The following is a 19,860-nucleotide window of genomic DNA, read 5'->3' on the forward strand; positions in this document are numbered from 1 at the left end:
TTCTCATCAGCAACAAGATCTGAAGGTTACCAAAGGTGGCATAAACTTCGAGTGTGCATTTTAAAAGGGACACTAGGAAACTATAATGAATTGAGAGGACAATAACTTCTTAGTCAAGGATGATATTGATGGGTCTGAACCCCAGATAGAGGAAGACACATTATAGGAACTGAGGGTGCTTATCTGAAGAACAAAAGCTTATCTGAAGAACAAAAGCAAGGAGACAAGTCTTCAAAAATCACATGTGAAGAAAGAGGAGATTTTGTCCACTTGGGAGTCTGGTCTAGACAAAAGAATGGTTAGATTTTTGTTCAAAATAAGGATGATGAGAACTGCTGAACAGAGGGTAGACCACTGAGTGGAGTGAGGTCCCTGTCATTGGTCAGATTCTTAGAGATACTGCCTTGTCTCCTTGCCGATATGTTGTGAATGACAGTCCTACCCAGAGGAGAAGATTACACTGATGCCTTGTAAATTTTCCTTCAACTCGAATCTCCTCACTTCTAATCTGGGATTCTTTCAAAATGAAGTATCTCAAGGGCAGACTGCATGCACAATGCTTTCCATTTCATTCACAATTCAACTTAATTAAAAATAGTGATCCTTTAGAAGAATTCTGGAAAAAGTTATGTACCAACATAAAATGATCATAAGAGAAATAAGGAGTTTTCTAATGATATCTAGCATTATTTTAGATCCTAAGGTATCTTAAATTTCTTAAGAATTGGAGTTTTTTTAGAGGTTAAGCAACTAAGAAGTAGAGCTTGTCCTCAAAGATGATAGTTAACCGACTCTATATTTTTATCATTAAAACTCTCCCACTCTGCTCTTGAAGTTCTTTATTTTAAAAGGGGGGGAAGGGGGACTCTGCTGGAGATACGATCAGATTTTACTTTGCACTTACAGAGTACTGCCATAAAAAAACCTCCATGAGTTAAATATGCTGCTTCATTATGGTAACATTTTGCTAAAATTAACACATCACTAGGAAGAACATTTCTACACCATAGAGTGATAGTTCTCTTTGATGTAACTTGTCACTTACCACGTGGGCAAGGACAAATCCCATGCTCTTCCTCCCAGGTAAGAGCAAAACTTCAACATGCTTTCAGATACACTGGGCAGAAATGATGATAATGTGGATATATGCACCTGTCTCTCTAATTGCTGTGTAGCATGTATGCATAAATGCATCTGGTTAGTTAATGTTGGCAGGAAGAATGTTTCCTGAATTTGGATCTCTCAAAAACTTTGGTCCCCATATTTACCACCCTAAAATCCAGAGTTAGACAAAAACTATTCCATTTCAGGGGATCATCATCTTATCAGAAAACCATGGTTCTTTCATCTGTAAAATGAAGTTTATAATTTCTAATTCCTTTAGAAAAGTATAGGTTCAAATGAGATATATACACTGCATCAATTCTAACACACTGTGACATGGTGATTATTACTTCCCCAAGACAGTAACCCGTGTGCTTATACCATTTTCTACTACTTGGTTGGTATCCTGATGGTGATCTGAGGTATTTGGGGGTAGAAAGGAGGCAGAAAAATTGAAGATGAAAAATTCAGTTCAGTTCAATCGCTCAGTTGTGTCTGACTCTTTGTGACCCCATGGACTGCAGCATGCCAGGCCTCCCTGTCCATCCCAACTCCCAGAGTCCATCCATCCATTGAGTGGGTGATGCCATCCAACCATCTCATCCTCTGTCGTCCCCTTCTGCTGCCCTCAATCTTTCCCAGCATCAGGGTCTTTTCCAATGAGTCAGCTCTTCACATCAGGTGGCCAGAATATTGGAGTTTCAGCTTCAACATCAGTCCTTCCAATAAACAGCCAGGACTGATCTCCTTTAGGATGGACCAGTTGGATCTCCTTGCAGTCCAAGGGACTCTCAAGAGTCTTCTCCAACACCACAGTTCAAAGGCATCAATTCTTCAGCCCTCAGCTTTCTTTGTAGTCCAACTATCACATCCATACATGACCAATGGAAAAACCATAGCCTTGACTAGATGGACCTTTGTTGGCAAGGTAATGTCTCTGCTATTTAATATGCTGTCTAGGTTGGTCATAACTTTCCTTCCAAGGAGTGAGCGTCTTTTAATTTCATGTCTGCAGTCACCATCTGCAGTGATTTTGGAGCCCCCCAAAATAAAGTCTGATACTGTTTCCACTGTTTCCCCACCTATTTGCCATGAAGTGATGGGACCAGATACCATGATCTTAGTTTTCTGAATGTTGAGTTTTAAGCCAACTTTTTCACTCTCCTGTTTCACTTTCAAGAGGCTCTTTAGTTAAAAGTATGTAATAGAAAAAAAAAAATTAAAACACCAAGTAAAGTCAGCTTAATTCTCCTTTTTCCATCTTTAGTGGGAAAGGTATACAATTATTTTATTTTTTAAGTATAATTAACATACAACATTATATTAGGCTTAGGTATATGACATAATGATTCAATATGTGTATATGTTGTGAAGAGTCATGTCCGACTCACAAAGACTCAGACATGACTGAGCAACTGAACTAAACTGATATGTTGTGAAACGAACACCACAGTAAGTCAAGTTATATCCATTCAGTTCTTTTCTTATGGAAAGAGAATGTTGTAAATCTGGGAATCAGAGAAAGTGTTAGAAAGGATAATTTCTTATATAAAATTCACTGGAGTCAAATGACAAAGCATTGCTTCCACTGGTCACGTGTGGATATTGAGTTTCTGTGTGGACCTTTCACTGTAATGGTCATCATTTGATAGGATGTTATGTGAACTAGGGGCTTCCCTGGTGGCTCAGAGGGTAAAGAATCTGCCTGCAATGCAGGAAACCCAGGTTCATTCCCTGGATCAGGAAGATTCCCTGGAGAAGGGAATGGTTACCCACTCCTTTATTCCTGCCTGGAGAATTCCATGGACAAAGAACCTGGCGGGTTACAGTCCAAGGGATCACAAAGAGTTGACGATGACTGAGCAACTGACACTATGTGAACCAATGTGGAGGGACCATGAGATGGAAAGAGAATTGGGATCTCATTTCTCCCTGCTCTGGACCATGTGGTTTTGCATAAGTCACTCCATTTGTCTAAGTCTCAGGTTCAATTGTACTGGGGAAAGGGAAGGGACAGGCAAGTCTCTTGAGTCCCTGACTGCCTTCATACTCTAAGGACAATGGCACCATTGACATATAGGGACACCCTCTCATCAAACCCATGCTCTCCAAAGGAAATAAACAGTTTTATCTAAATCCAAGGAAAACTGTCCCACCAAACCACCGATACTTTTCATATTTTCAGAAATTTCTTCTTTCACCTTCATAGCCATGGAGCTCTTCTGCCTCCATGACACCCCTAAAAGAGTGACCTCTCTGGGCAATCGGGCACACAGTATGGAACTTACCTCCAGAAAAAATGTGCACATGTGCAACTGCTGTATTCAAGTCCAGGGGTTTGGGTTATAGCCTCAGTAAGCGGGGTAGATCTGCTTCTGTGCAAAGGACAAAGACTGTTAATACTGCCAGCCAGTCTGACCCTGAACAGGTATAGCCGGCTTCAAGTGAGGTGCAGGGTTCAGACACAGTCATTAGATTTCATCTGGAAAAAACTGTCTCCAAAACACTTTCTGCATGCCCACTTCCTGAAATTAAAGTTTAAGTAGCAATGCCTTATAGCTTTGACCAAACTTGGACCTGGAGAGGATTTTAAATTCAGGAATTTTAATCCATTAACTAAAAGTTCTCAACCCCTGTGTATTAATCAGTTTATTTATTTTTTTGTTTGTTTGGGGTAAAAACAAATAATCTAGTTTCCTCTTTTCATGATCATAATGATAATATGTAGCATATATATAACGAACCATCAGAACTGGCTTAGTTACTCTGCACAAGTGTCTTAACCTCTCTGTGTCTCGGTTTCCTTATTTGTAAAATGTGATTAAAGATAGTATTGATGTCATATGGTTATTCTGAGGACTGAATGAGATCAAATATAAACATGGTACCTGATTCATAACCAATATGTAAGCGCTGTTGTTGTAGCTGCTGTGGACAGAAGAAACTTTGTTTCCGCAGGGAAATGTTTTATCCAAGAAATGGGTATATTTGAACTAATCACTGATGAATGCATACTGTTTCAAAGGATGGGAGCTACAGGTTTAGGGAGGTGAAGTATGACATTCCAAGTAATGGGGGCAATGATATATATATATATATATATATATATATATATAAGAAAGTATAAGCTGTATGCAGACTATGAATAATAGTTAGCTTTGGCTGGATCCCGGATTTGAGCAGTGAGGAAATGAGATAACACTGGTCACTCTCACTAAAGCCTACAAAAGAAATACATATATATTGGAGAAGGACACGTCAACCCACTCCAGTATTCTTGTCTGGAAAATCCCATAGACAGAGGAGCCTGGCAGGCTACAGTCCATGGGGTCACAAAGAGTCAGATACCACTGAGCGACTAAACATGTATATACATATATGGGCTTCTCTGGTGGCTTAAACAATAAAGAATCTGACTGCTGGTTCAGGAAGATCCCCCAGAGAGAGGAATAGCTACCCACTCCAGTATTCTTGCTTGGAGAATTCCATGGACAGAGGAGACTGGCGGGCCACAGTCCATGGGTCACAAAGAGTTGGACATGACTGAGTGACTATCACTTACTATGCATATATATGTATATGTATGTATGTATGTATATGCATATATACACATATATTTTTAAGCCCCATATGACTAGGGGAGGCAGCCCATCTGTTCTCTGGGCTTCACTTTTTTTTGTCTCCTAAATAAGGAGGTTGGACTGGATGGTCGTTAAGGTCCCTTCAGTATAATATTCTTTGACTCTAGAAGAGAAAAACAAAGGTTCCTTCTAGCATCTTCTTTTGCCTTCCAGTATTCAGTCCTGTGCAGTAGTTTTAAGGATTCTTTAGATGTTCTGCCACTACAGTAAGTGAATAAATAGACAGATTTCTCCAGGCCTTACAGATTCCAATGAGTACTCTATGCACTGTAGTACTGAATTTAGGGTGATATTCTAGTCCCAAAGCATACACTGTTTATAAACCTCACATCCAGGGGTCAGCATTCCCATTAGGCTTTCTGTTTCTGGCAGAACAACAAAACTATCATCAATACAGAGAGGGGAATTCTTCTACTGTAGCAGTAGCAAGTTTCTAAATAAAAGCTTATATGAGGGAAGGTTGTTTACACAGCCCTACTTTACAGTGTTAATAACTGAGATCTTTATCTGAAAGAAATCACTCCTAGTCACTCTCACTTTAGTAAGCACTATTAGGATACAGATTTAGGGGAAAAAAAAAACAAAAACAAAAAAACAGCTTTGTTGACTCATAGATAGAGTCTATGGAGCAAGCAAACTCTGATTGAGAGATCAGTGAAAACTGCCAAGGGTCATTTACAATGATTTTCATTGCTTTCTCAGTAAGATCAAAAGGGACTATGTCATGATGAATAATGGGATGTTTACGCCTGAAGCCTGCTTATTCTTTGTGCAGGACACTAGATGGCACATCAGAATTCCTAGCAGGTGGGCCTGGGATTCATCAGTTTCATCCTGATCAGCAGTCTGTCCAGTCACCACTTGAGTCCCTGCTCAGATGATGTGGCCTCGTGGTCTGAGCCTCCCCGTCCCCCTTCATATTTGGTTAGGAATTTGTTTTCCATTTAAATTTTCTGTACTTTCTTAAACGACAACATACGTGCTGAAAGTTCTTGACTCGTCAGTGTTTAGCTCAATGAATCAACATGCAATTAACATGCCGGTGTAACCACTGCCCAGGTGAGACTGAGCACCCCAGAAGCCCTGCTCAGGTTTCCTCAAGTAGGATATACCCTGTAAAATAATGCAAGAAGAGGCAAGATTACAGAAAACAGTCCAACAGATCATCCAGGGTTTCTAATTCCAAATCAATTCTCAAGAAATAGCTTTCTTAGGGAATAGTTTTCTACTTCAGCCTACATGTATCATGAGTATGTATTGTGTGCCAGATGCAGGGGAGGGAGCAAAACATAATACACAGTCTTGGCCCATGAGTGGTTTCCTTGAGGAATCCCTGAGAGAGATCAGATTATTTCAGCTCATGTTAGTCATTTATAGTTTGCTGGCATACACTATATGTCCCACACCCAGAAATTTTAGGGATTGTCTGTCAGACTTAGTCTATAAGAAGAAGAGAAGTGTTGTTTGTTTTTTGGCTATTCCACAAGACATTCAGTATCTTAGTTCCCCGACCAAGGATGGAACCCATTCCCCCTGCCATGGAAGCTCTGAGCCTCAAACCACTGGACCACCAGGGAAGTTCCAGAAGAGAGGTTTTGATGTTACTCCCCACTCATGAAGTTGCAAGTTGATGTATTGGTTAGGACTCTTGAGTTACAAGGAACAAGAACCAACTCCCACTAGGAAAAGCAAGAAGAAAATAATAAAATTAGTGGAGAGAAATCTCATGGAACCTAAGGTCAGAAATCAAGGCCCCATTCAGGAAATGCTGGGACAAGAAATTAGGAAGCCTTCAGAATTCTTCATCTCACAAGTTTATCTTTCTTTAGATACCTGCTTTCTTCTTCTCCCTCTCTGAACACCAGTTTTCTCTGCTTCCCTGGTCTTGGTGAAATATGGCTAGCTCTTAGCTCCTTAGGTCACTAGAAAGTAATTCACAAAGTACATTTAGAAAGTAATTTGCTGGCTCTCCGTCTGATTCCTGATTCCAATCCCAGCTGAAGCAAGTGTCTGCTTCCACTTTAGTCTGCCATTCCCGGAGTAGAGAAAACATCCCAAACAGCATGGATGTCAGGATGGAATGAGGATGGTGGAAGAGGGCTGTGTCCTGAACAGATACCTCAAATTCAGTGTTGGAAGTCTAGGCCAAATATCTAGAGTTAGCTAAACAAAAACTCCAAAAAGAGTGAATGGAGAAGACGAATGTATGTGCAGCCTCACTGGATATTTCCTGTCTCTATCAGTGCTTCTGTGGTTTCTTCTGCTTTAATCAAGCCATTGTTGACTTCCTGCTTCATGTTGGAGGGCATCATGATGACCTGAAAGCCCACATGAGCATGATCTCTAGTTTTCACCTTTGCATCTCTAGTTCCCTTTTTTCAACATCAAATGTGCCAATTATAAAATTGTGGGTTTTCTCATAAAACCACCCTCTGGAAAGAAGCATAGGATTATTTTCTCTTCTCAAACAGCTATTTTTCTTCTTGTAGACCCCTGTAGGTATAAGCTGAAGCTTCCTTCTTACAAGAAATGTTTATCATAAGAGAGTGAGATGAGTAGGTGAGTGTGAAAATGCCTTTTTCTAGACCCTCTGTCTACTCCTGCCATGGGGATTATTTAAACATGATGAAACCTCATGATGATTTGAAATCAACTACCCTTTCCATCTCCAAGTGCTTCTAGATCACCACCCCCTGCTATTTAAAAAGTTGTTGAAACTTCAACTGCTGCTGAGGCTTCTCTGAGCTCCTTTCGACATGGAGGTTTCCCAGCTGCAGTACATTATATCTTCTCAACCCAGGGTTTGAACCCACTTCTCCTGTGTCTTCTGCATTGGCAGGAGGATTCTTTACGACTGAGCTATCTGGGGAAACCCCAACACACAATACGTGTGTGTGTTCTCAGTCACTTGTCATGTCCGACTCTTTGCAACCCCATGGACTGTAGCCCACCAGGCTCCTCTGTCTGTGGGATTATGCTGGCAAGAATACTGGAGTGAGTTGCCATTTCCTCCTCCAGGGGATCTTCCTGACCCAGGGATCAAACCTGCATCTCCCGCATCTCCTGGATTGCAGGTAGATTCTTTACTGCCGAGCCATCTAGGAAGCAAACATACAATATATAAAGAATCAATTTTTGTTGCTTGGTTAGGAGCTAAGCTGGTTTCTTGCCCTCCATGTTATTTGGCTGAACAAGCTTGACCTTGACTATTTCTCTCCCTGAGGGAAGCATTACTGTCATAGATGGTTTATATCGACTCACTTAACCCTTACAACAACTCTCTGAGGCAGGGACTGTCATAATTGTCATCTGACAGATAAAGAAGCTAATAGGTTAAGTGACTTGTCCAAGATCACACAACTGTAAAGAGCAAGTCAGGGATTCAAACGCAGTCAGGCTCATTGAAAGCCCATATTTTTATCACTAGACTAATCCTCTTTATGTAGTATTTGTGTTTCATAGGGAACTCAGGAAATTTCATTACTTGTCTCTCACCAAAGTAATAGAACCGAGCAAATGAAACCTTCCCTCTCTAGACATGATAATTTCTTATCAGCCTCCAGAAAAGGAGCTAGCTTGACACTCAGTTACCAGGACTGTTTCTTATATTATAAAGAATTTACTTGTCAATTTTAAAAAAACAGTTGTAAATTTATAAGATTTGAACCTCTTAACAGTGCTTCTCAAAGTCTATTCTATGGACCCAGTGCACCAGTATCCTCAGGATATGTATTTCAAACATGAAATCTGAGCTCCACATCTAGGTTTCATGAAACAGAATCCCTACAAGTGTATTGCAGTAATTCGCATTTTTAGGAAGCACCCCAGCGATTCTTGTGCACACCAAAGATTGACAAGCATTACAGAGTTGCGTCTGGGTGTTGTAGGAACTCTGCACATCATCAGTTCAACTGCAGATGATTACAGAAAGCTTTCAAAGCCTCTGTGCATTCGGTAGCTATTTCAGGGAGAATTGTAATGTGCAAGAAGTGTTCCGAAATTGTTACAGTCTCCTTCTGTGTGAACCAGCTGGTTAAGAAAGCTTGAATAATTTCCCAAGGGACTCTATTGAGTGGACATTTGTACACTCTTTACCTATGAAAATATAGAAAAGACACAGCTTTCCACCAGGATTCAAATCAAATCTTTCAGAATGGGATTCTGATCATCTTTCTTAAAATTCTTCCAAAGACCTTAACAGAGACCGTGAGACCTAGCATAACCTGACTATGCAGCCTCCCCAGCTTTATCCTTGAACATGCTCACCCACTGCTCCAGGGACACTGAACTTCTTTTAGTTCTAATACCGCATATGATCCTGGAACATATTATACACCCCCAGCCCCAGCATCTGGTTAGCTCTCTCTCTATCCCTTCAGAACCCAGCTTAAATGGCCCTTTCTCAGAAGTGTCTGCCTTGAAGAAGTCAGAGCATCCTATTATCCACCACTTCTCCTAGCATCGTTCCTCCATGGCACTCGCTGTAGTTTTTCAGTCTGCTTTTGACTGTGGTCATATTCAGCTGTCTTCCCACATAGATTATAAGCAATATCACTACTTTTTGTGAATTCTGGTGTCTAGTAGAAGTGTCTGCTACCAGTTTAAGTACCTCATAATGTTGAAAAGTCCTGATTCTCAGTCTAAAATTTAACATCCATTCTGTAAAGATTCTACAGTTGTTGTTTTTTTTTTTTTATCATTTCTATCCCTATGACTAAATAGCAGTGAACTGAAAATTCTGAACCCCAGACTTCTTTGTGTGTTCTAGATCCCTTTAATGAATATGTCAACAGCTGTAATCCTGGTGCTATTTTTAAATGGCTCATAGTATGGTTATATAGTCATTAGTTGTTAAAAGGAAAGTTAATGAAAGAGTGGAAATTTCTGATTTTGAAAAGTCACAAAGTAACTAATTAACTATTTCCTCCTTTACTTCAAAGGCTGAAATGGTTTCTTATTATTGAATAGGGTAGGGAGAGCAATGAGCCTAATTGGTGATTAGATGGGTTTATTTTATTCCATCATTGCTTTCAAGTGTACCTTTGGTCAACTATATGAACTATCAAGCTTATCTTTTGTAATAGTATTATCTATATGAGAGTATTTCTTATTCCCACAGTAATTTGATCACAATGATACTTAGTTTTAAGCAATTTTGACACTAAATGATGGATTCAGTGTTTCAGAATTATAAGTGTGTTAAAAGCTAGAATTGTCCAGAACCTGAAGACATATATAGCATTTAACAAACTGTGGGTATTTTAAATGATTAAAACACTGTCTTCTGGGTAATTAAATTTAAAAAAATTATATCTTACGATACTAACATATCAAAACCTAACAGTTATAAGTGGATGTTCTCAAAAAAAAAAATAAGTGGATGTTCTCCCACGACTTTTTAAAACACCTCCCCAAGGAAGCTGAGTGCCAGTGACCACCCAAATTCTCCCTTGATTAAATATAGGTTTCATTTTATGCATTAAAGTGGCAAAGGATTGGAAAGATAGTGGCAGGCTAGTGACCTTGACAGCAGAGCAGTCCAGATCATTGTGAATTACACCTCATATGGTTTATGTTATACCTTTCTAACACTCATCTTCCAAAACTAAACATCTGACATTCATGTTTAAAAATCTATGGGAAATGGTAGATAAGGATATTTGCTAATTGTGTTTCATGCCTACAGTATTCTTAGCACTTTCATATTAATTTCATCACTTGGTTTATACAACAACTCAATGAAATAGATGCTACGAGTAAGTCCATTTTACAAATGAGGAGACTGAGACACAGAGGGTGTCACAGACACACAGCTATTTAGCTGTTTTAGAACCAGGATTCCAACCTATTCAGCCTGCCCGGCCAGCACCTCCTCCTAATGATTAGACTAAACTCCCTTCCATACATACTTTCTATAAGAACAATGAACTAGGAAGCTTGGTTCTGCCTTCTTTCCTTCGCCTTATTTTCTCTTTAGAGAGTGGGGGAGGAAGGTGTTTTGTTTTGTTTTGTTCTAAAGGAGAAGCTGAAAGTGAGCCCTCTTTCTTTTTGAACATCTTTTTCCAAAGTCGGTTCCCTTCATCTGGGGCCAGGAAGGACACTGATTCAGGAGACAGAGCACTAATGAGCTTTCCTCTTTGTCTCCTTCCCTGTCTCTCCACTCTGCAGCTAATAGCCAAGATACCAACCATCACAGCAGTTTGCAACTTGCACGGGGAGAAGCTGCAGGTATTTAAGCAATCGCATCCAGACATAGTGAATACACTCTTTCCTCCGTTGTACAAGGAGCTCTTTAATCCTGACTGTGCCACCGTCTGCAAATGAAGGCGACAAGCGAACTGTCTCATAGTCGTGGAATGCATCACCATTAAGACAAAAGCAATGTGTTCATGAAGACTTAAGGAAAATGTCACTACTGCAACATTAGGAATGTCCTGCACTTAATAGAATTATTTTTCACCGCTACAGTTTGAAGAATGTAAATATGCACCTGAGTGGGGCTCTTTTATTTGTTTGTTTGTTTTTGAAATGACCATAAATATACAAATATAGGACACTGGGTGTTATCTTTTTTTAATTTTATTCAGGTATGTTTGGGGAAACAACTGTTTATAGAATTTTATTGTAGATATATACAAGAACAGAGCAGTACTTTACATGATTACTTTTCCTGTTGATTGTTCAAATATAATTTAAGAAAATTCCACTTAATAGGCTTACTGATTTCTATGTTTTTAGATAGGCGATGCATGTGTAAATTTGTAGCTGTCTTGGAAAGCACTGTGCAGGTATGTGATAAGTATATAATATCTGAGAATATTATATATGACTATTACTTATACACACACATGCACTGTGGCTTAAAATACCATACCTACTAGCAAAGGAGGTTCAGTCAGGCGCTCTTATGTTATTTACCTTCTGTGTTATATGTTACCTTTATGTTAGACAATCAGGATTTTGTTTTTCCAGCCAGAGTTTTCATCTGCAGTTAATAGCAGAATGGTACCAATTCAGAAATAAGTCGACAAAGGAATAAATATAACGCATGACCTCTGTAGAAAAACTCTGTTTCAATCAATGACATCAAAGCCTTGTCAAGATGGTACATATTGGGGGGAAAAAAAAAACTATTTGGAGCCATTTTCCTGTTTTAAGAATTAGGCCACAGAAAACATTGTGGAGTCCAGGGCCTTTTTGACCAAACGAAAGATATATCCTATTTTTCACCAGGACACAAAAACCACCTTTTTTTCTTTGAATTTCAAGTTGTGAGAGAAACTTGATTTTGGTGCTTATTGTATCTTCAACAGAGAAATACAGCCGGTAGATTATAACCACCAGCAATTTTTTCTAAAAAAATTAGAGTAAAAGAGTAAATCAGAACCCAGGGTCCTAATACCATTTCATGTAAACATTTTATCTCTTTTGCAAAGAAGTAGAAAGAGAATATACAAAGCAAAGAAGTAGTTCTTTATGTTCACTCTCTTTAATAAGTTTGTTAGAAAAAAAGCAGCAATAAATGAAGGGAGAGGCAGGACTTTCTATGTTCTTCTAGTCTGGAACCTCTAATTTTTTCAACTCAAAAATGCTATATTATAAAAATATAGCAAAACATTGATAGATTAGAATAAAAGATCTGTGTTATTCTACAGAATGAATGCACCCCAAAGCCAAAACCATTTCTGGTGCCGTTTGAAATTGCATCATCCATCTACCCTGGGGTTATTCTTTTAGCAACTTTTAAAAGTACAGAATGCCAGAGGTGAGGTCAGGATTAGACAACTTGGATTTCCTAATACAAGATCTCACTTCCCCACTTGCCCTCCAATCAAAGTGATCACCAGAAAAACACAAATTCCAAGGAGTTTGTTCTGCCTGTGTTTTGGAGGCCTTATGCCTTTAGTCTCATTTGACCCCAAATAAGAGTTTTTAAAAGGGATCTAGAGAGGAGGTTTGTGTATAAGACAGGGAAAATTATGATCTGTAAGTGTAGCCTGGCCATCAGCTCATGAAGACCTGCCCTTATCTCCTTGTCTCTCTCTCTCTCTCTCACACACACACACACACACACAAATGCACACCTGCTTTGTGAAGTTTCCATCAATGGAAACTGATTTTTTTTAATCTCTTACGCTCTCCTGAAGTTGGATGGTTGACAGCCATCTCCAAGATGCCACAGCACTGCTCAATGATGATCAAACAGTCGTGTTCATCTTGTCTTTTAGAAAACAGAGCCTTTTCCCACCTCATGATTGATGAATTCCAAACCAATGGAGAAAAAAGGCTTTAAAATAATGAATCCCTTTTTCAACTACTGTTATATTCAATTAATTTAACTACACTGAACCAAATTACCTTCAGTGTCTAAGAAGACAGCTGTAGACTGCTTATTATGCTGCTACAGGGACTCAATTCTTTTTGGTGTAAATGTCACTCCTGTTAGCTCTTTGTATAAAGAATTAATTCCAAGAGTCATATTTCCTTCTAATGGAAAGATTACTTTACTGATTGCTAGGAAAACAGGGTAATGGAAGGCACTCAATTAAACCAAGCTGTTTCCAAATGCAATGTATGTTTTATGATTGGCTTGTGATAGGCAATGCTTAATGTGTCTACTTGGCGTTTCCCTTTGAGCTTTGAACTTATGTCAAACTTTGCTTTCATTGTTCAGTTGGACTAGTGTTTCCTATTGTCAGCCTGTAATTCCTGCTCAGTTGCAAAGGGAACCATTTGTTTCCTCCAATTTACCTTAGAGGATTTAAATTGACTCAATTGATGAAGTGGCTGAGAATTTTCCCTCCCTTGTCCCATGGGTGATGTAGGAAAAAGATTGTTCCCCACATCTGCCTCAGGAGGTCCTGGATTTGAATTTGTGTTGTTTCCACTGGCGCAATCATGTCATTGGGACGGCATGAACCTTTTGAAGCTAGGGGACAGGAAACAGCTAACAACTCAACCAGAACAGAACAGTGGAAACCAGTATGCACTCAGCCCCTTGCAGTTGAGGAAAGAGATTTCCAATTTTTGCCACAGTTGCCAGATCTGTCCCTTGAAAGACAGCCAGGTCATGTGTTCAGTGGTAACAAAGTACCTTTAAAAGCTGCCCTTTGAATGTCTCCTGTGACTACCTCTGGAGGTATTTTGAAATTTTGGTTAACAACTTTCTTGACCACATGCAACCTTTGTCCCTTCCCCATGAAGACTCACAAGTGTTTGCAACACATTCATGATAAGGTGTGCACTGGGAGAAAGGAGCCAGGATCTGAACTTTTCACTTCATGCTTCGTAAATGACAATCACTGCTTGACGCAGATGTTGCACTGTATCCACTCAGGGATGTTTTGTTTTGCTTTGTTTTTTTTTTAAAAAAAAGGTACACCAAGAAGGAGGGGGGAAAAAACAGGAAAATGACAACAAAATGTAAATGGCACAAATTAAATATGCCAATGAGAGAACCACTCTGACAAGGCTTTCAGACCAATGAGGGGTAACTTCATGCTGTAAGCTGAATTTACTTCTGTGTTTGGACTTGCTGAAAAATTGCTCATGAGTAAGAACAACTTAGCTTCATTTTCTAAAATCTCCCAAGAGCCAAATGATCCAGTTGCCCCGTTTATAGGAATATGTATCTCCCAGAGAACCCAAGCTTCCTATACAAGTCAGTGGCATTCACCACCTGACAAGGGAGGAGAGTTGTGGTCTGTGAAAAGAAAGGCAAATTTTTGAGGGAACATAGGAGAGTAAGGAATTCCACATCTGGCCTAACATCTCATCTCTATCCCAGCTGTCTGTGACTCTGGTCCTCTTTGTATTCCTTTTTCTGCAGCTCTTTTACCCCCCAAAGATTGAAAACTGAGGGTGAAGATGTATTTGACAAACATACCCTTTCTGAATTTCCCTTGTTTTAAAAGTGTCTTCAGGACTTTGGACCACTGAGTAGGTAAAAACAGACAATACAGAGGTCTCTTAGGTAATCAGACTTCTTTGATGGAATCTAAGAGACTCTGGATGTTAACAGTAGGTGCCAGGAGGCATTAGTTCATGTCCTATCACAGTTGCCTGCTCAACACACAACTTCCCAGCAGTCAAGCTAAACTGCTTGTAGAAAACTTCGCACGTGGATAGTCAATTCACGCTCACTCTCTGTAGTCCCATGTGTACCAGACTTGACTGCAAAAGCAACTCTTATGTCCCAAGGACACAACAGCTTTTTTCAAAGTCATCAATCAGATGCAAATTATGTCAGTTTCGTTCTATATTCTGTTTCCATTTATCATAGAAGCAAGGAAAAATTCTACTGCTATTGGAAATTAGAAGAAATAACATTTTCCTGATTCCTTTCTCTCTCGAAGCTACTATAATTGGCAGTAAGTTCAGACAAGGGCATCTGTGCCCTGACAGAACCACCGTTCAAGAGAACAGCAATAACTTGAAAGTGTGCATCTGTGGTGACTCTTTGCACAGAGTCCCCTCTAACGAGAGCGGAAGTCTCACCATCTGCTTTAGATGAAGTGGTTGATTTTCTGTTCCCAACTGCTAATCCAAACAGCAATCTGATATGGGCAGCCACGTGTGTCTTTAGACAAAAGTTGGCATCCTTTTGGGGTTGGTGGTAGGGGAGTATCTCAGGACCAGAGAAACATGTTTGTTTAAAGCTAAGGTTAAAAATTCAACAGTCTAAGAGGGCCAGGGAGTTGATGCAAATGAGTGAAGCAGTCTGGTGGGAAGCTAGCAAGGAAAGGCCCCAATGAAAAGGGGCATCCAAGAGTCAGCTAAAGCTGAAGTATTGCTAAAGTTTCTAAATCTTATGCAATCTCTTGAGTCGTAAATGTCAGTTGATTCAAGGCTTAGTGCAGACCAAACAAACATGTCTCAGGGCAGAAGGCAGTCACAAGCCCTGAAAATCCAATCTCGGGGCCTATCTGACTGGAGCAAGTCCGACCAGATACATCTCTGGGTGACATTAGAGTCAGGGGTTCAGGGGCAAGAGGTCTTGCTCTTCTGACACTTAATTTGGTTTCCATATTTGACTAGAGGATATAGTAAGAGGTCAGCTTTAAAAATGGCAAACAACCTGAAAATAAAAATAATTTCATGATGGCTTATAAAAGACACTCTGTTTTGCCCAAATTTTCAGCTTCATAGAGTCAGGTGATTGGATTTCTTGCCACTTTCTTGTTCTGGAAGTCCAATGCACAATTTTTATGTTTTTGAGTCTTGGTGTGCGTCTTTAAATGTGCAGTTTCATAATCTGCAAGTTCTTATTTTTCCCTTGGCTGTGTCTAAAAAATTTATTCCACAGTCACGGTAACATAGTCCTCCATTGTTCTGAAGTGAGGGACCATGGATTTCTTTGCAGCCGATAGGGGTTGTCTGTTTGTGCACTTTTTCCCTTAGCTGTTGAAATTCCTCCGAAGTGAATTGGCCGTAGTAATCTTTCTTTGCCTCCTGCATGACTGTAAGCACGACCTCCAGTGGAGCAGACAGAGCAGCTGAGTGATGGTTCTTACGGCCAAAAATAAAGCACACGGTGACTGAGATTGAATAAACCCGGTTGGGGGAAGCGCAGGGGCTGTGCACCCCCGTTGGGCAGCGTGATCCTCTTGTTAAACCACACTCTTCAGGCAGTGGCTGATGGAGGGCATATGCCTGTCTGGGTCATGACCGAACACAGACACACACTAGGGATGTCAGAGAAGCTCCGGACCACACCCCCAAGACGGTACCGTCTGCTTCATCTGATTCACACACACACACACACACACACACACAGAGGAATGAAAACTACACCTATAGAAAATTGAGTATGTATTGTAGAAATGTAGAGGAAAATAAAAATATTTTTTCAGATGTAATTACTTTTAATATATGCTTGTGGAAGGTCTAATATGATGTATGCTGTCTCTGTAATTTTTGCTGTAAATAACTGGAGACAGTGAATACACTGATTTTTATATGTCTCTGTTTAAGCATAAGACTTTGTAATGATTTTTTTAGAGGGGGAAAAACCAACAAAGAGCGAATATGTACTTGCTTCCTTTCTGCGTGTTACGTACTCCTCAGAAACTGGTTGTAATGGTTTAAGCATCTTGATGGGTCATTGGTGTTAAGTGTACGCTTCCTTTTGTAAGACAGCTGAGAAAGGGACAGGGCTGTCAATGAAATCTGCTCCAAAGAATCTGTATTGAAGATTTCCCTAAGACCTGTAAACTCTATCTGAACCAGACAACATGAAAAAGGAAAGTTTTTAAAAAAAGAAAAAAAAAAATGTTGCCTGAGTAAGTCCTCTTTCCTCGTAGCAAATGGCTTAGTCCATATCCTTTCTGCACGGAATAGCTTAAGGAAAACAAACTCTGCTTTCTGATGAACAAAATATTTTTGTACACATTTATTTCGTATTAATAACCTAAGGTCAGATCACTCATTTGCTGAAGCCATAACTGACCTTTACCAAATAAATGTTGTCAAGAACCTGGGGGAGGGTGGGGGGAAGCTGAGAGGGAGGAAAGTTGAAGGTGTCATGAGCTGTAACAACACAGGCAGGAGCAAGTCTGATGCGTCTGATGCTTTTCCTGCATCCCAAACACAACTTTAAAAGGCTAATATTTTATGATGATCGATTTATAATAAAAAAAAAAAAGATATTTAGATTTAAATGAGACTTTCCAATATTTTTGAAATCCCTGACAATAATTCCTTGCTTTTAGGACTGAGAGAAATAATTTTCATGTACTTCCAACATTCAGAGATTTAATGTTTTTACCTGAGCTCCAGCCCACACGTGTCAAGTAGAGAGCAGATCCCTGAGTCCTCCGGCGTTGAAGCCATGTGGTTTGGGGCTTGGCTGTACCTACCAACCACCACTGCGCCTGGAATGTGCAGCTTGCATCTCTTACTAGTACGCGTGTCATTGCTAGCAACGCATACAACCTGCATTGCCAGACTATGTAAAATAAAAGTATTCACTCTAAAGAGCATAATAATTCTTCTTTTTTTAAAGAAATAATGCCTCCTAGAGACTCTGATTTTTCTGGAGCTTAACTTACATTATTACATGCATTATTATTGGCTGATAGGGGCAAAAGGCAAACTACAAATAAACCCAGTGACATATGTAGTTTTAAAATCTACAGTTTTCTGATCTCTCTCTCCTTGTTTAATACATAAGCCCTAATGTCGTGTACGTGAGTAAAACTGCAGCCTGAGTCATTTAGGAAGTAAGCATTGAGTTTTTTATTATAAATATACTAGAATAAAACAGCACTCCCTAACAATTAAAAAAAAAGAGTTTTATATTACTTTAGAATGTAATAGGTTTTTGTCCTTATTTTATGTCCTGTAAATTATTAGTTGAATACTGTTAGCATTCCCTGGATAATGCACACATGATTTCTGAATGTTTTCTGTAAATGACAATCAATGTTTATGAAGTTCCCTCCTTTAATGCTGAACAAAATTAAAAGAAGAAAAATGAAAAAAGCCTGGCCTCATTATTTTCTTTTTCTCACACAGGAAACAAGGAGGCTATAAAGTAGGTAGATAGATTTGGCTTTGAAAATATTATTCCATGGGTTCCAACTTACAAAATTGCCCTTTTTTTCCAGTAAATACTGGGTGATTTTTTTTTTCCTGGAAAGTCTTGTGTCCTCATGGACCTAGTCTGAGTTAGAAATGCTCATTGAGAAAAGACCCAGGCTTCATTCTAGCCAAATAGCTTACCAAGTTGCAGTTAAAATGGGAACAACACCTCTCTAAGATACTAACTAAAATAATGCTAATAGCCCTACTTTTCTAGAACCTTCATAAAATGAAGCCCCAGCTAGCTGAGTCATAAGCAACTCCTTTGCTGCTGAAATGTTATAGCACATTTGAAATAGATGGAAGTTTTAAGATAATAATTAATAGTTAAGCCTCTCATCTGATTTTTTTTTAAGCAAAGCATCACCAAAATCAATGCTCACCAACATAGGAATGCTCTGATTCTTATTTGAAGCTGTAGTAAGAAGTGATTGAGGCTAATCCCAGACTCACAGTTATGTTTTTTAAAAAGCAGTTCTAAGAGATGACAGCGATTTTTTTAGGTGCTCAGAAGCTATTGCAGGTTGGGGTCCCTAGAGCTGGCATGTTCTGAGAAATGTAGTTTAAAGCAAGATTTAATAGATTTTAAAACTAGAACCACTGGCCCATATGATAGGATAAGCATCAGAAAGCCTTTCTTCTATAGCGTCTCTCCCAACTTCAGTCTTTGGAACCAGCAGAAACCCTTGAAATACATATGTTTCAAGACATCCAGATCCCCTGTGGGAATCTTAACTCAAGATCATCTCAGATCTCTTGAAACAGAGAAATACACTGATGTTTCCATGAGGGTACCACTTGTCCCTTGCTTTCTAATCAAGTCTTCAAGTGACTAGTTAGAGACATCAAATATATTAACACAACCTATCCCAGGCTCATGTCAATTGTCACCAACAATAGATTACAGAATCTTAACTATAAAATCATCTCGAGTTTTGTTAGAAACCTAGATTTAAGCAGGATTGAAACACAGGATGAAATTTACTGTTTTTAAAATTGAGGTTGGATCATGTAAGATGACAATGATTAACCTTTGATAGCATTACTAAAATTATGAATTAAGCCCTTTTTGTGCTCAAAGCTTTGTTTCATTCCTAGATCCTCTTTTTTATTTAAAAGGAAGAACTGGCAGCATGTTTCCATAATCACACCAGGAATGAGGCATTTCAGGTATCAAAGGAGTAGCCGGGGTTTGGCCTCATACTCCCAAGTAGCAACAGCTCCTTGACCCAAATAAAGATGAGGCAGAAGTGAAGTAAACCCTTTACTGTCATCTTGGTAGAGAGGTGTCTCAAATTACCAAACTGTGCTACAAAAATTTTATCTGTTTTCTAAATTTGAATTAGCTAAGCTTAACTAGTTAAAAGACTACAGAATTCTTGATGGCTGTGCCTCACAGATCTTACGTCTCCCAAGTTCATGGAGTAGAACATGGCACAGTGTAAGCATTCAGTAAATGTGGCAACTATGCATTGGGGTTCATTCTCCTTTTGTAATTTTAGTTTCCCAATGGTCTATCCTGTCATCTCACTGG

General features: G+C 39.3%; 1 protein-coding gene across 1 annotated transcript in view; it reads left to right on the top strand.

Moving 5' to 3' along the window:
- RORB (RAR related orphan receptor B) overlaps window positions 1-11,456 on the top strand; it is a 63,134-nt gene extending 51,678 nt beyond the window's left edge. The window contains exon 10 of the mRNA XM_043891412.1: window positions 10,914-11,456. Within this exon, the coding sequence (XP_043747347.1) occupies window positions 10,914-11,069 (156 nt within the window). The 3' untranslated portion in view covers window positions 11,070-11,456. The remainder of the gene's footprint in view (window positions 1-10,913) is intronic.
- The last annotated feature ends 8,404 nt before the right edge of the window (window positions 11,457-19,860 follow it).

This window comes from Cervus elaphus, chromosome 29, assembly GCF_910594005.1.
Source record: "Cervus elaphus chromosome 29, mCerEla1.1, whole genome shotgun sequence".
NCBI lineage: Eukaryota > Metazoa > Chordata > Mammalia > Artiodactyla > Cervidae > Cervus > Cervus elaphus.